Raw genomic sequence first — 15,942 nt, forward strand, 5'->3', positions numbered from 1 at the left:
GCTGTAGCCTGTGAGCAATCAGCATCATGCTAAGTACTGCCTACTGTCAGGAAATTCCAGCAGTTCAATTAAATCATCAGACAGAATGTCCATTCAATAGTCATGTTGACGACTGGGAAAATTTCCTTAAAAAATAATAATACACAATAGCCACACTCAGATAGGACGGAAAGCAAGACCTCCTTCACTCCCCTCATCTCCCATCCTGGCTAGCTCATCCCTCATGTGGATCAGAAATTCATAGCCACACATCCCCATGCTCTCTCATTTGGACCTTCGCCCACCTATAGCTCCTTAAGATGATAATAATCCCTTGTGTACAAACTGTTCCACCTGGTACTTCCCCCCTCAGGAAACAAACAAACAAACAAGGTAGTGAGTGGAAAGTAACAGGATGACAAATGCTATTAGGCAGAGAGACCTTTCCTGACCACTTAATCTAAAGTAGAGACAACTTATTTTTAATTATCCTTTTTCTATTTTGTCTTTCTCAGAGTGTACATCCCCATAAGGGCAGAGATCTTGTGTGCCTCATTCATCTGGTACCTAGTGCCTGGCACAATGCAGGCATTCAATAAACATTTAATAAATGATCTAATTCCAAAAAAATACCCCAAGGGCCATGATACTCATAGCATTAGAAAGTTGAATTAAAGGCGAAAAGCAAAAAAACAAGACAAAGAAGGTCACTATAATATTAATGATTAGAAAACATAATTAAGATCTAATTACCTTGAATATTTATGTACCAAATAACATAGAATCAAAATTCATAAAGTGATTGTATAGAAAATGCAAAGGTAGAAAAAAGCAGAAACAAAATATAAGACTGTTTCAGCTGATGACAGATAATGACAATCAAAAGAATCTAAATTTCTTCATACACTAAAAAGAGATTCTACTTTCAAAATTTTCAAGAGCCCATTGAAAAAATTTTAATTGACTATATATTAAGTCAAAAAGTGGAAGTAGTGCAGACTTCCAGTATGGTAGATTAGTATCCAACCACAATACAGCAACACTATAAATTAATAACAAAAATAAAAAAACAAAAACTTCAAGCACATAGAAAATAAAAGGTAAAAAATATCTTCCACTCTAGTCAAAGAGGAAATCTAATCTGAAATTGTAGAATACCTAGAAAATAACAACAATGAAAATATCAGAAACTAGAGGATATGGTTGATTAAAGCAATAGTTAAAGGAACATTTATAGTCAAATACTTACATTAATGCATAAGAACAAATTAGAATAAATGAATTATGTTTTCAACAAAAGAAGTTAAGAGCCCCCAAAATAGACCTAAGCAAAGCAGAAAGAAAACTAATGGCGGAAATTAATACACTGGAAAACAAATGATGGAGCTAATAATTAAAGCCAAAAGCTTTCTTCAAAAGAAAATATAAAACAGTAAAACAGATAAACCACTTGCTAATCTAATTAAAAACCCTAAATGCACAAAATTAGAAATGGAGAAATAACCACAGTTACAGAGTAAATGAAAAGAGTAAGAGAACCATTTACTCTGCCCTATGAAAACAAATTTGAAAACTTAGAAGAGTTTTATAGGAAAACAAAAATTACCAAAACTGCAGAAGAATGAAAACATCTAAACCCCCAGTTACCACAGTAAAAAAAATTGATAAATTTGACAACCCAAAATTAGCACACTCTTATAGTCTTGTGTTCATTCTACCAGCCTTCAAGGAACAGACAACCCCATTGCTATTTATATTTTCTAGACTCTGAAATCTGGAGAACAGGGGGAGAAGAAAAGAATCCTGCCAAATGCCAAAATCCAACAACTAGAACATACATAAAGGAAAACTAGGGCCCATTCTCACTGAAGAATACTAATGAAAAACCCTCACCATTTTTCATTTAAAAACAAATATTAGAACAGAAGTAGATAGAAGAGATTTATTAATAAATTACCAACATATACTGAAGGTGCATGCTCAAAAAATTCTTTCTGAGAAGGGTGCATGATCTAAAAAGTTGGAAACCATTGGTCTAGGACAGTTGTTCGTCATCAAAGTGGCCCTCACTGGGAATTACCTAAAGATGTTTAAAATGCAAATTCATCGACTCCACTTCTAGAAATGGAGATTTAATACCACAGTGGTGGGGCCTGGGAACCTGCATTTTAAACAGTTTGCCCCAAGGGTTTTAATACCAGCGGTTCAGGGACCATACTATGGAAACAAAGGTCCAGGGTAAAAAAGATGACAGTGTTGTGGTTTGCGGGCAGAGGTCTCCAAGTCTAGATCTTATGAAATTCAGGTGGTGAAAGGAATATCTCCAAAGGCCCCAGTTGGGCTGATGTCTTACCGCTCTGGTAAGAAAAACCCTGCTTCTTGCTAGTCATCAAATTTACTACTCTTTCCTCTTCCCTAGCCAGGGCACAGGAAAGGCAACAGAGAAGAACGGAAAGGACACAGTGTTAGAGAGTCTTGGGTCTGAATTCCAATCAAATTTAAAAATCTGCCTCCCTAACCCCAAAGCTGCATGACCTTGAGCAAAGTAATTTATCTCTGTTTCAGTAAAATATTTGTCTTGCAAAGCTTCTGTGAGGGTTAACTAAGTAAAAAAGACCTAGCAATGGTGCTGGGTACATGGAAAGGTGATTAATAAACGACAGAATGATGTTTATTGTTAAGAGTGAAGTCCCTTACTCAGGGTGACTGCATATGGTCATGAAAATTGTTCAGTGTACAACCTGCACTGCTATATGCTTCAGCCCTGCTCCTTGTTCCCATCCAGGGAGCTGGGCTCCACTGCCCCCTGGTTAATGTTCAAGCCTGCTCAATAGCCAAGAAACCAGGAAACCTAGGGTCCCAGCTCAGCCACATGGCTGTCTGGCCAAGAGGCCCTGGATAACCAAGGATTTTAAACCTAGGTTCACTCACTCACTCTTCTCATACACTATAATGGGAGAGATAATAAAAGGCAAATTTAGGTTTAAGAGCAGTGTGAAGATCAACAAGACTGGATATTCTCAGTTGTCTTATTTAGGTACTTATCATTTATGTCTGCCTTACAGAATTTACCTCTAAGTAGCCAACTCCAGAATCAGTTGGAAGAAAAGGAGCAGACCCTTCTAGGGACATTTGGTGCCCCAATTCACAGCACTTGGGCACTATCTAGAGGTACGGGGCTCTAGCAAGGCGACCCGGAAATTGCTATTCTCTGCATCAATCCTAATTTGAAAAGCACTGCCCTTCCACCAACATTGCCTGGATAAGACCAGTCTGAACCTTGCTGAGTCACTTACATCAGGGGAGCAGAAGTAGGCAAGACTCCCTCCATAGGATCAGCTGGGCCAGTGTGTGCACGAGTCATTCCAAGCTCTTATTGAGTATTACACTGTGCAAGGTGACTAGATCTAAGAGGAGTAAAACCATAGCCCTTGCTTTCCAGGCACTAATGGCTGAAGCTGACTGGTGAATGGGAGGCTTTCACTGAAGTGTATCAGGCTCAAGCCAAGGATACTAGTTTCTAGAGGTCCTCTTTTCAAAGGGCTCAAGCCTCTTATATGTGTAGAAATCTACAACTCTGCTTTGGGATCAAGTCAGGATTCTTCCCTGGAAGGGAAGAAGAAAAGGAGCTTCATTAAGGGAAAAGGACTACAGTTTTTTACTTACTATGTGTCAGGCACTGTCTTAGGCACTTTCACGTATGTAGTTCTATGAATTGTCACACTGGCTCATTGAAGGAGTTACCATTTTGCTAGTTTGTAGATGAGGATCCTGAGGCTTGGCAAGGATAATTCATTTTCCCAGCTAGTAAGAAATAGTAGTGTCCAGACAGAAACTTTTGCCTTATATGGCTCCCAGGGACAAGCCCACTGAAGCAAGGTTGCCTGGGGTGAGGCCCAAGGTACCTTCACTGTATTCATCCCCAAGGTGTTCACAAAGACTTTAGCTCATGCTGAAGGGAGGGGAGGAGGAATGAAAGCTAAGTATGAGAAAGGGCTTTGTTGACACCAGCAAAGAGACTCCATCTCAAAAAACAAAAGCAAATCACGTGCCAAGTCCTGGGCATTTCTTCTCTCTTCCTCTCGGCACAGGTCGCCTGTTCTTCTGATGAATAGATTTTCCCCTTTTGTTACAATCTTTTTTTTTTTTTGGCCTCATAGTAATTGAAAATGAAAACTGATACTTGCAGAGACTGAAAAATCACCTCCCTTCTCCTCCTCAGGCTTTTTGAAGTTGTCCTGTTTGGAATTTTTGTTTTTAAACTCACCACAATAGCTTGGCATTCCAGGATCTCAGCAGCCAGAATGCACAGTTCCAGCCCCTCTCCCTTTTTCCCGCATTTTGTCGGCAGCCAAAAGATAAGACTGCTCCAAGAGAAACAGCCACTCCCAGCTTATGGCTGAAGGAAGTATTTGCAAGATCCAGGAAGTGAGACACAAGGGGGCTATGCACGGAGGGAACAAGGGCCCAGAGAGCTTATTGTGGCCACTCTTCTCCACCTCTGGGGCCACAGAATTTCAAGTGAGGAATAATTAGGCTGGCAACAACAGATGCAACTGTCAGGACTCTTCCTGAACCTTTTACAGCCCCCAGGAGGCTGGAGCAGTGTCCTTTGAAGAGATTGGAAGGGTCCTTGCTTTATTGAGGCTCTCCTGGGTGAAGCCTAGCTCCCTCTCTCCAATGATCCTAATTTGGAGTTTCCAAGAAGGTCTTCCCATTATGCTTCAGGACCCCTTAGACATGGTGCTAAGAGATGGTCATGATCGCTCTTGAACATGTGAGTCCATCACAGGTCAGGCACAGAGCTGGACAATTAACTGACTCGATCTCATTTGACCCTTGAGACAATCTTCTAGTATGAGTATTCTCTTGTCCATGTTAGAAATGAGGCTCAGGGAGGTTAAACAACTGAGGGAACATAAAAAGAATGAGCAGCGAGGAGAGGTACCATGAAGGTCCATCTGACTCCAGTGCCCATGCTTTTATCACCATAACATGCTGCCTCTTCAGCATTCTCATAAACTTCTCAAGAGATTTAGTAAAAGAAATTTTATTACATATCATATCGTACATAACATATCGTCAAGGGACCTGGAGGGTTTGATATCCACGTGAACAATTTAACTGAGGATCGGGCTGGCCGAGGTTACTGAGGCTCTATTCTCCAATATCCAGTGGTTCTGAAACTTGAGCATACAGCAGAATCACTTGGAGGGCTTATTCAAACACAGGTTGCTCAGTCTTACCCCCAGAATTTCTGATTTAGTAGGTCTTAGGTGGGGGGGTGGAGAATTTTTATTTCTAACAATTTCCCAGATGATGATGAAACTGCTGGTTCCTGATCACACTTTGTGATGCTCTAAGCAGTCACCGCCTACCAGGTTCCCAACTCACCAGGGTATCTTAAGAGGTATAAAGCCATTTAAAAAAAATCTCTCAAAATAAAATGCATTAATTAACTATATACATACCACCCATGTGACAAATGGGATGAAGATTTACAAAATAAAATAATGGGTATACTGGAGGTCCATAAACTTCCAGGAATCTTGATGCTACTTAAGGAACTTTGGTGTTCCACTATCATTAAACATTGCACGTGCTGGGGGAGAAAGCAATTTGTGTATATTTGGGTCCTCATGTATACCAGATGTTAATGTACTGGATTTCAAAGCCCTAGAATACAATGGAATAGACTTGATACCAAAGTTATAAAGAACATGATTCTATCTCAGATAGTTTAAAAGGTATTCAAGGCACTCAGTGATGAATAACAATTATTATATAGGGTAGTTCTTTGGCATGCATGTATTTAACATTTGAGGTGTCAACCCTTTGAGAATCACCCTAAAGATCCATGAAATGTAGTAACTGGTCATTCTGCAGAGGGTATGAATTTGACTTGCAAGGCATCATAGTACTAGTTTGTAGGGCAATTCACCAAGCAAAGGAGGGAGCCTAGTCAACCACTTGGCACTGCCATCTCAATGTGACTTGATGGGTCTCTAGTTATTGTCAAGGTATACAGGTGCACAGTAACCATGGTAGAGAGAAAATGTGCTTCCTTGTGAATAATGGCACTGAAATGCAAACTATTTGCAAACTAGTGCTGATGATGGGAGTGAAGAGAAATGTAAAGGTCTTGAGAAAGTAATGGTTCTGAGCCAGATAAGAAAATGTTCATTAGTTGGGGTGGGGAGGTTCTATGTTGTAGTGGTGGTGACAAATTTGCAGATTCACAAATTCTGGGGATGTAGTCCTTCAGAAATGTCAAGTTATCATAGACGTAAGTGGAAGTGCTGGTTGATGGAGAATTCTAGCAAAACAAATCCTAGCTAAGAGAGAGATGAAGCATGTCTGGTAAGTATGTCACTGTTTGTCACTGACATGGGGATCCAAAACCTTTGATCTTTAACTTCACAGGCCTAAATCAAACCAAAGTGGGCTGCCTCTTCTTCAGACTTTCTTTATTATAAATTCCAGCAACTTGACAAGCACCCAAAGAACACCATGTCCATTTAACTCCAGCTATCTACATTTTACCAGATGCCTTTCTGAATTTTCTTTGTATATGGCTATGATCAATGTGAGATTTAGAATTTAGCCTTTTTTGTTAATATTATTACAAATACCCATTTCTGTGCCAGAGCCAGTATTTGTATACCTGTCACTGTTAATGGCTAGATTCTATTCCATCAGGATGATATATGAGATTGGCAAATCTTTTCCATGATTATAAATAGCACTACTACAAATATCTTTAAACAAATTCTTTTTTTTTCTTTTTAGGTCAATTTCCTTGGGGGTATGCGGGGTCAAAGCACATGTCCAAACAGTTTTGTAACTCTTGTCACAGATTTCTAGATTGTCTTTTAGGAAAGCTCTACCAATTTAAGACTGCTCCCAGAAACATATAGTGTTTCCTTGAGTCTTGTCAAGATAGGGTTTTGTCATTTCTATTTATAATTTCCATTAATTGATAATCTAATAAGCAGACTGGGATAACTTGAAGCTGTTTTTCTTTGCCCTTCTTCAATTGGTAGAGAGGTTGGACTTTTCCATGCAGTGATTCTACTGCCTTTATTTACTCATGTGTAAACTGCCTGTTCATTTTCCTTGCCCTTTTATGAAGCTGAATCTGAAAGCTGACCTTCTCTAGCTGTATCCATTTGTTATATTTTTTTGGACAGTCAATTACTGTTATCTGTGATGCTGACCCAAGACATTTCCCCTCATTCTGTTGTTTAGCTTTTTTATTACATTTTGTTGTGCAAAGGTTCCCCCTACTCTGCCAAGTTTTATATATTTGAAACCATCCATCTTGTCTCCATTTAACAGACACAAATTTATCTTCCATCCATAGCTGGAATGAATATGCTATTCCACTGATCTGCTTTCTGAAATTTACTACAGAATATTGTATGTGCTGTGGCTCTAAGCTAATTACTCTCAATATTGATACCTAAAGTTCTCAACATTTATTGAAGAGAGATGATTGCTTTCCCAGTTCATGGTTGCTTCCAGTGTGCTCTGTATTCTTAGAATCTGTTCCTAGAATCTGTCTTTTTTTAAATTTAATTTCACTGTTTGACTTTTTTCAACCCACTATCATATGGTTTTAATCACTGTCACTTTATGACAGACTTTAAAATCTGATAGGGTAAGTCTACCATCATTACCTTTTAAAATAAATGTATGCTTTGGTATTCTTGCCCTCTTATTCTTCCAGATAAATTTCACTATGAATTTGACACATTCCATAAAGTATCCCACAATGACTCTAATCAGTAGTGCATTACATATATATATTATTAACTTAGGGAGTATTGTAATCATTACTGTATTTAGTCTTCCCAAATTGAAGCAGAGTATATCTGTGCATTTATTCATGTCTTTATTTTTCCCATTAGAGTTTTACAATATTCCTTGAATAAGTTCTATGTGCCCAGGATTAAATTAATACCCAAGTATTTAAATTAGCTTTGTCGCACTCTTTGACAAATCCTTCAGTGCCTCTGAAGATTGTGTTCTTCTCAGCTGGTAAAGCCTTCCTGAAAAGTATACTCTTCCTAGGGAAGTGAGATTCGACTGGGAATTATCCATTTTCTTTCACTCAGTTGGCAAGTAGGAAATCTGTACAGATAGTCCATATTCTGCTTATAATGGGGTATGATCAAGAGAAGGGCGAGAACCCTAGGCTGACAACTGAAGAACCTGGATAGTAGTCTAGTTTTGTCACGTCCTTGCTGTATGACCCCAGAAGTAATGGGCTCTGGAGTCAGATGCCTGTTTGACCTTGGGCCAAGTGACTTTCATCTCTCTGTAAGTTTCCTCATCTGTAAAATTGGGTCAATCAATGGCAACTATCTCATGGGGTCATGATTAGTAATAAATAAAAGAATTTATGTGAAATGCTTATAGCAGTGCCTGACACACAATAAACAATAAATGTGTCTATTCTACCTTTGGTTGTGGTTGTTATTAATAATAGTATAGTAATACCTTTCCTGAGTCTCAGCTTCCTTATCAGTCAAATGGCAAAAGTATGGCTGAACTGCACAGGGTTGTTGCGAGGATTAACTGAGGCCATGTATATAAAAACACCCTACACATTCTAAAGGTCTGTGAAAGGTAGAAAATTGGAAAGGATCATAGGAGGCAATCACAAGGACAGAAAACCAAGAGATAATCCAGAAAAGAATTTCTTTTGGCTTTTAAATACTTCACACTTAGGTGGCTTTTTCTCTCAGCAGATCTACTCACCAAGTTTTTTCCCTCCCGCTAATATTAAAATGCATTTGCATTCTCTGCACACAAACCAAATAACAGTGGAGGGAGACAACCAAGAGTGTAACTACCTAGAATTAAAATTCCTTGTGGGTTTCCAGGCAGAGAGTGGCTCAAGAATATACATTTGATTTTCCCACCTACGCACGTCATTCCAGTTGTGACAGAAATGACATAAGAAATGTTAAAAATGTGTCTGTGGAGGGGGAAGGGTGAGCGGAAACTCCATCAGGATTTCTCCTCTTTAAATGTCATCTCTGCCCTTGACCTTTCCTAGTAGGCCTTCTCATCTTCCTTTAGATTGTAAGCTGTGATTGGCCTCCTTTATATTTAGCATCAATATCCTTTCCCTTTCCATTGACCTCTCCTTTCTGTTTTTAAACTTAAACCCGTTTCCAAATCCTGATCAAACCTTCACTTAAACCAGTGGTTCTCATATATTTAGCTTGCATCATAATTGCCTAGTGGGCTTGTTAGAACACAGATCTCTGGGCCACAACCCGGTTTCTGATTCAGTAGGTCTGGGTGCATAATAATTTGCATTTCTACCTTGGTTCTTAGGTGATACTGAGGTTGCTGGTCCTAGGACCGTGTTTTAAGAACCACTAACTTAAATCCGATTCCCCCTCCAAACACCACCCCATGTCTCTCCTTCCTTTTCTTAGCCAAATTGTTTTTAAACATGTTTAAATGTATAAATGTCTTTTTTAAAACTGTTTTTAATTGACTTACATTTTACAATGTTGTGTAAAATCCCAGTGTAGAGCACAATTTTTCAGTTATACATGAACATACATATATTAATTGTCACATTTTCTTTGCTGTGAGCTACCACAAGCTCTTGTATATATTTCCCTGTGCTATACAGTATAATCTTGTTTATCTATTCTACATATGCCTGTCAGTATCTACAAATTTTGAACTCCCAGTCTGTTTCTCCCCACCCCACTCCCCCTTGGCAACCACAAGTTTGTATTCTATGTCTATGAGTCTGGTTCTGTTTTGTATTTATGTTCGTTTTTTCTTTTTTAGATTCCACATATGAGCGATCTCATATGGTATTTTTCTTTCTCTTTCTGTCTTACTTCACTTAGAATGACATTCTCCAGGAACATCCATGTTGCTGCAAATGGCATTATTTTATTCTTTTTTATGGCTGAATAGTATTCCATTACATAAATATACCACTTCTTCTTTATCCAGTCATCTGTCGACAGACATTTAGGCTGTTTTCATGTCTTGGCCATTGTAAATAGTGCTGCTATGAACTTTGGGGTGCAGGTGTCTTTTTGAAGTAGGATTCCTTCTGGATATATGCCCAGGAGTGGGATTCCTGGGTCATATGGGAAGTCTATTCCTAGTCTTTTGAGGAATCTCCATACTGTTTTCCACAGTCTTTTGACGCATTCTTCATTTAAATGATTTTCCAAATCACACAGTAACACATAACCATTGCATTAAAATTAATAAAAAGAAACTGATAGCCTCCTACTTTGCTGGTGGAAATGTACAATGGTACAGCTACTTTGGAAAATGGGCAGTTCCTCAAAAAGTTAACAGATTTACCATACAGCCCAGAAATTCCATGCTTAAATATATACCCAAGAGAATTAAAAAATATGTCCACATAGAAATTTGTACATGTCCGATCACAGCAACATTATTCACAGTAGCTAAAAAGTGGAAACAACCCAAATGTCCATTAATGGATGAATGAATAAATAAAGATATGCTATGTCCATACAATGGAGTATTATTTGGCTTAAAAAAGGGAATGAAATATTGATACATGCTACAACACAGAGGAACTGCTAAAGCCTGCTAAGTGAAAGAAGTCAGACACGAAAAAGCCAAGCCCACATACTGTATGATTCTATTTATATAAAATGTACAGAATAAGCAAACTCCTAGAGACAGAAAGTAGATTAGTGGTTGCTTGAGGTTGAGGGTGGGAATAGAGTGACTGCAAATGGCCAAAAGGGATCTTCGTAGGGGAATGGACATGTTCTAAAATTGGATCATGGTGATGATTGCATAGCATGTAAATTGACCAAAACTCATGAAACTGCATTTAAAACAGGTGAATTTAGGATGTGTTAAGCTGTGTGCATTTCTTCCCTATACATCCTCTTTATAGACCATCATGCCATCTACTTTCCATGCCCACCACTTTACTAAGTTTGCTTTCTTGAAGGTAACTTGTGAGTCCAAACTGTCAAAGCTAGTATCAGTCCTCTACTTATCTTCTGTGATGGTGCACTGGCATCCTTCTCCTCCTGACCACTCCAGCTGCTTACCCCTTCAATTGCCTTTGCTAGTTCTTCTTCCTCATCCTACCCCCGCTGGCTGGGTGATCGATAAGCCTCTTCAAAAGCTTCCCCTTGTCTCTTTCACTAACTGCAAATTCAACATATCCCACCTCAAATTTATCATCTCCACCAAACCAGGTCCCCTCCTCACCTGTCCCCACTATGTCAATAACTTTCTCCAAGTCACTGGGGCTCAGAATTATTTAAAAAAATTTGGGGGTGGGGAGTAATTAGGCTTAAAAAATTACTTATTTATGTATTTTAATGGAGGTCTGAGGATTAAACCCAGCACCTCGTGCATGCCAAGCACGTACTCTACCACTGAGCTATACCCTCCCCCAGAATTATTTTTGACTTATCTCCTTTCTTTCCCAAGTTCCAATCACAGAGTTCTCTCTACTTTTCTCTCCAGAGTTGTCCCATAATTGTGAGCAAATCATCTGAACCAACAATTCACATGAGGAGGACAAATATGAAATAAATACACGGAAAGTGTTCAAACTAGAATAATCAAAGTAAGCATATTAAAATGATAATGGGCTCCATTTACACCTATTACATTAGAAAAAGAAATTTTTTCCATGATGGCAAGTTTGGGGGAAATGAGTATCCTTATACATCACTAACAGCAGAGTAAAATGCCTCTGGGTAAGGCAGTTTGGTGAAATCTTTTGAGAATAATAAGAATTTTCATTTTCTTTCAACGAGTAATCCCAACTCTGGATAATTGTTTTTAATGAGATAATTCAAAATGAGAGAAAGGTTATAGCTGCTCAAAATTTTTCAGTGGCATTACTTTATAACAGCAAGGCATTGGAAACAACCTAATTATCCACCAATTTGGGAATGATTAGCAAATTAGAGTGCATTAAGCTGGTGAAATATTATGCACCCATTAAAATTTATAACTATTGAGGAAGCCTTTATAGCAACATGAAAAATTGTTTACCAAGTAATGCTTAGTGAGGAAAAAAGCAGGACACAAAAAAATCACATTTACGTAGTTATTATAATCATGACCCTCCAAATCTCTATGCCTTGAGATAAAAGCTAGCAGGGAAATGAAAACAATCAGGGGGTCAGAGTGGTCAGAATAAGGATACTTTTTCTTCTGTTTTTAATTTCCTGTAATATTGTTTTCAGAATAAACACTTTCCCCCCTAAATATCACACATATTTATCTATCCCTTCTGCTTCATTCCTATTGTATGTGCCCCACCCTTTCCCAATCCAGGGCCGCACTCTTTCATGCTTGAATCACTGCCCCTAATTGGTCTCCTTTCAACCCATCTAGGCTGCAAAGCTATCAAATTGCCTTAAGTGCCAATTTTACCATGTCACTTACCTGATCAATAACCTTCAATTGCTTTCATATTTGCCATCCCATCTCGTTTTGAAGGCCTAACTGTACTGGTGCAACACTTCACTATTTACCCTTTATTTTTTTTACTGTTACCATTGCTTCTGCTGTTCCTCTTCCCTTTTTTCCTCTTCCTTTTGCTCCTCCTCCTTATTACAATTAACATTTATGAGGGTTTATGGTGCCAGATTTTGTCTGAAATGCTTTACATAGATTAACTCATTTAATCCCCACAACAGTCCATAGGAGGTAGGTACTCTTACCCCATTTTACAAATAAGGAAATTGATGGGGTGGAGTGAAAGGGAGGGGCAGGAGCTGGGTGCAGAGCAAGCCACATGCTAAGTTCACATTGCTGGAGAACAGAAGAACCTGGGTTTGAACCCAGGCAGACAGACTTCAAGGTTGGCACTCTTAACCACCAGCAGCGTTTATTCTACCAACACACCCTGCTTAATCTCCCTTCCAGGCCTTCCCTCCTGCTGGCCCCAGCCTTTAGTTTTCTTGCTCTCTAATGAACTTCAATAGGGCACAATAATACTTATCATGTATTGGCCGCTTACCATGCACCAGAACTTTGCTAGTTTAAACCCTTTATTTGACATTTTTCATCTTATAGCAACTCCCCTGAGTTTAAAACCTGGCTTGTCCCTTTAGTAGCTAGGAGTCTTTAAGTAAGTTACTTAGGTCTCCTGAACCTGGGATTCTTTATTGGAGTCAATGGTTCTCCAAGTGTGATCCCAGGACCAGCTACATGAGCATCACCTGGGGAGCTTGTTAGAAATGCTAATTTTGAGCCCCACGCCACACCTACTGAATCACACTCCAAGGAAGGGTGGGTGCCTTGGGATCGACTATCCACTTGGATTTTTTTTAAATTTTTAAATTGAGGTACTGGGGATTGAACCCAGGACCTCGTGCATGCTAAGCATGTGCTCTACCACTGAGCTAGTTCCCTTCCCCCCATATCTGGGTTATTTTTTAACAAGCCTTCCAGGTATTTCTAATGCACACTCAACTTTGGGAATCACTGTCCTAGTTAAAATAATGCCTACCTGACAGAGTTTCAGGGAAGATAAAACATAATATATGTAACTTAGCTAGTGGCACATAGGTTGTTTTGCTAGTGGTAATTTGTTATAATAAATTGTAATTTATTATTACTGCTGCTTAACTCTGTGTGGGTTAGTCGTTCTTGCTCCAAGCTGTGGATGGGCAGGCATTATGCTTCCTGATACTATCTCTCATATTTCCCTGTTTGCCTAGAAACAGGCTGTACACACACTAGGTTTTGAATTAAGTCCTCTTACTTGACTGGCTGATGGGTAGGAGAACCATTTTGGAGAAGCAATGTAGTTCAGAACAGTGTCTCTGAAGCTCGACTGACTGGGTCTAGTCAACTTCCTAGCTGTGGGACTTTGGGCAAATGAATAGATCTCTCTGTGCTTCAGTTCCTTCTCTCGGTCAAATGGAGAGACCAACAGTACCTACCCCATAAGGTTATGATGAGAAATACATATCTGGAAAATGCTTTGAATGGAATAAAATAGACTACTGTCCTCAAGAAATGTTAGCATTATTATTTGTGTGTCATGTCACCCATTCAATGGCAGAGGAGACTCTGTTTCTGCATTTGGCAAGCAAATGACGAAAATTTCTTGAGCAACTTCTGTGTCAGGCACTGTGCTAGGCACAGAGAGTACATCCATGACTGTGGTGGGTTCTCCTTTCTCAATGGCCTCAGTCTAATAGGGGAAACTCAGCAGACCCACTAGACCGAAATGCTTTCTCCACGAACATGGTACAAGTCAGCCCACAGTGGGGAATCAAGCCCAGCCATAGAATCCCGTAGTATCCTCATCCAGGCCTTATATTCCTGAGATGTGCTAAGGGACCCATTTGAAGGGTTTCTTTAGGGATCCTAATGGAAGCAGTTATAATGGAAAAAGCATGAACTTTGGGGCCAGACAAACCTAGGTCTGAATCCTGGCTCCATCACTTTTGAGCTGTGTGAGCTCAGCTAAGTTATAGAACCTCTCTGGCTCTCATCTATAAACTAGGTAGTAAAATGAACTATTGTGGAGAATAAATGAGATTACAGGTATAAAAAGATCCAAACCCAGTGACTGACCCTTAGTAGATGATCGATAAATGTGGGGTTCCTCTCTTTCCATTGCCAACCGGAAAACTGATAGGTTTCCCAGACTTTGGAGTCAAAAGAAAGCCCAAATTCTTCCTGACTACATCACCAAACCACAGGGGATAATGTAGACCCCCCAGAAAGAACCCTGGGCTCTTCAGAGGTCAGGAGACCCAGATTCTAGTTCTCTCCCTACGTGATCTCATGCCCAGAGGCACAGCTAAGAGCCATCTTCCCTGTCCCTCCTTCATTCCTGGACTTAGAGTTAAAGATTCAATATAATTTAAGGGCCTCTTATACAATTGGTCCTGGAGAAGAACTGGCTGAAAGAGCATATCAAGAAATTTCAAAAAGAGAAGGTCCTACTAAGCAGATGGAGAGCAATGTAGAGAAGGTAACTGTCTCCTCCTCATGGTCACCTATGGCAGATGGGCTCATCTCTTTGGAGCATGAGTACCAGGTGCCATGCTCCTCACATGACAGGAGCATTCTCCACTCTGGCCACTTTTTTTCCTTAAGGGTTCCAACCAAGCAACTGTTTCCTTTTTAGTCCAAACCATATATACCATTTGTAAAATGTCACTGCCTTCTTTCAGGAATTTTAACCTATTGTTAGCATGATCTGCTCCTGGACTTTTAATGAGCAGACCTTAAGTACTTAACAAGCCCTATAAAAAAGAAAGGTGATAGAATCCAAGAAACACTCTGAGGCAAAGGCACAGCAGTAGCTGGACAGTCTTACCTCTTCACTGGACCGCCCAGTGTCTGCTGGGAAGACTAGCAGAGTTTATGCCTTCCCATCTATGTTTCAGCATGGGCTGGTCCCTGCCTCAGGCCTCTGAGCTGATGGCACCATGTCCCACAATACTCCTGACTACTACATATTCCAAAATGTGCTAGCGATCAGTCTGGTCAATAGCTCAGCTGCCAGGGTTGGGGGGCAGGCTGGATTACATCTATGGCATCAAGTCCTTGGTATGGACACCAGACCAGGTACCTCAAAGGAAACGGAGCAAATAGAAAATCTTATCAATAAACCATAGAGGCCTCAGAGGTACTAACTCCCCCTGACTCCCTGACCGGTCACTTACCTCCCTGACTGGCCAGTCTTCCTGTTTCCTGTTATTGGTTTCCATTTGTCCCCAGGAAATTCCTGCAAAGAAAAATTCTGATAAGTTAGGGAGCTCTGAACAGCCAGGTATCTAGATGGATTCAAAAGTGTGAAGAGGTCGGGGGTAGGGGAGGAAGGGTATCGCTCAGTGGTAGAGCACATGCTTAGCATGCACAAGGTCCTGGGTTCAATCCCCAGTACCTCCATTTAAAAAAATGTGAAGAGGTCAGGAGCCCGTCCCAGGCCAGCTCCCCGCC

General features: G+C 39.9%; 1 protein-coding gene across 4 annotated transcripts in view; it reads right to left on the bottom strand.

Annotated features, from left to right (window-relative positions):
* The window catches only part of SHROOM4 (shroom family member 4), a 196,683-nt gene that overhangs the window by 16,830 nt on the left and 163,911 nt on the right, over positions 1-15,942 (bottom strand). For all 4 annotated transcript variants that reach the window (XM_072956511.1, XM_072956512.1, XM_006217833.4 and 1 more), the window contains one exon: positions 15,666-15,727. In XM_072956511.1, coding sequence (XP_072812612.1) covers positions 15,666-15,727 — 62 coding nt within the window. The remainder of the gene's footprint in view (positions 1-15,665; positions 15,728-15,942) is intronic.

This window comes from Vicugna pacos, chromosome X (genome assembly GCF_048564905.1).
Source record: "Vicugna pacos chromosome X, VicPac4, whole genome shotgun sequence".
NCBI classification, from domain to species: Eukaryota; Metazoa; Chordata; class Mammalia; order Artiodactyla; family Camelidae; genus Vicugna; species Vicugna pacos.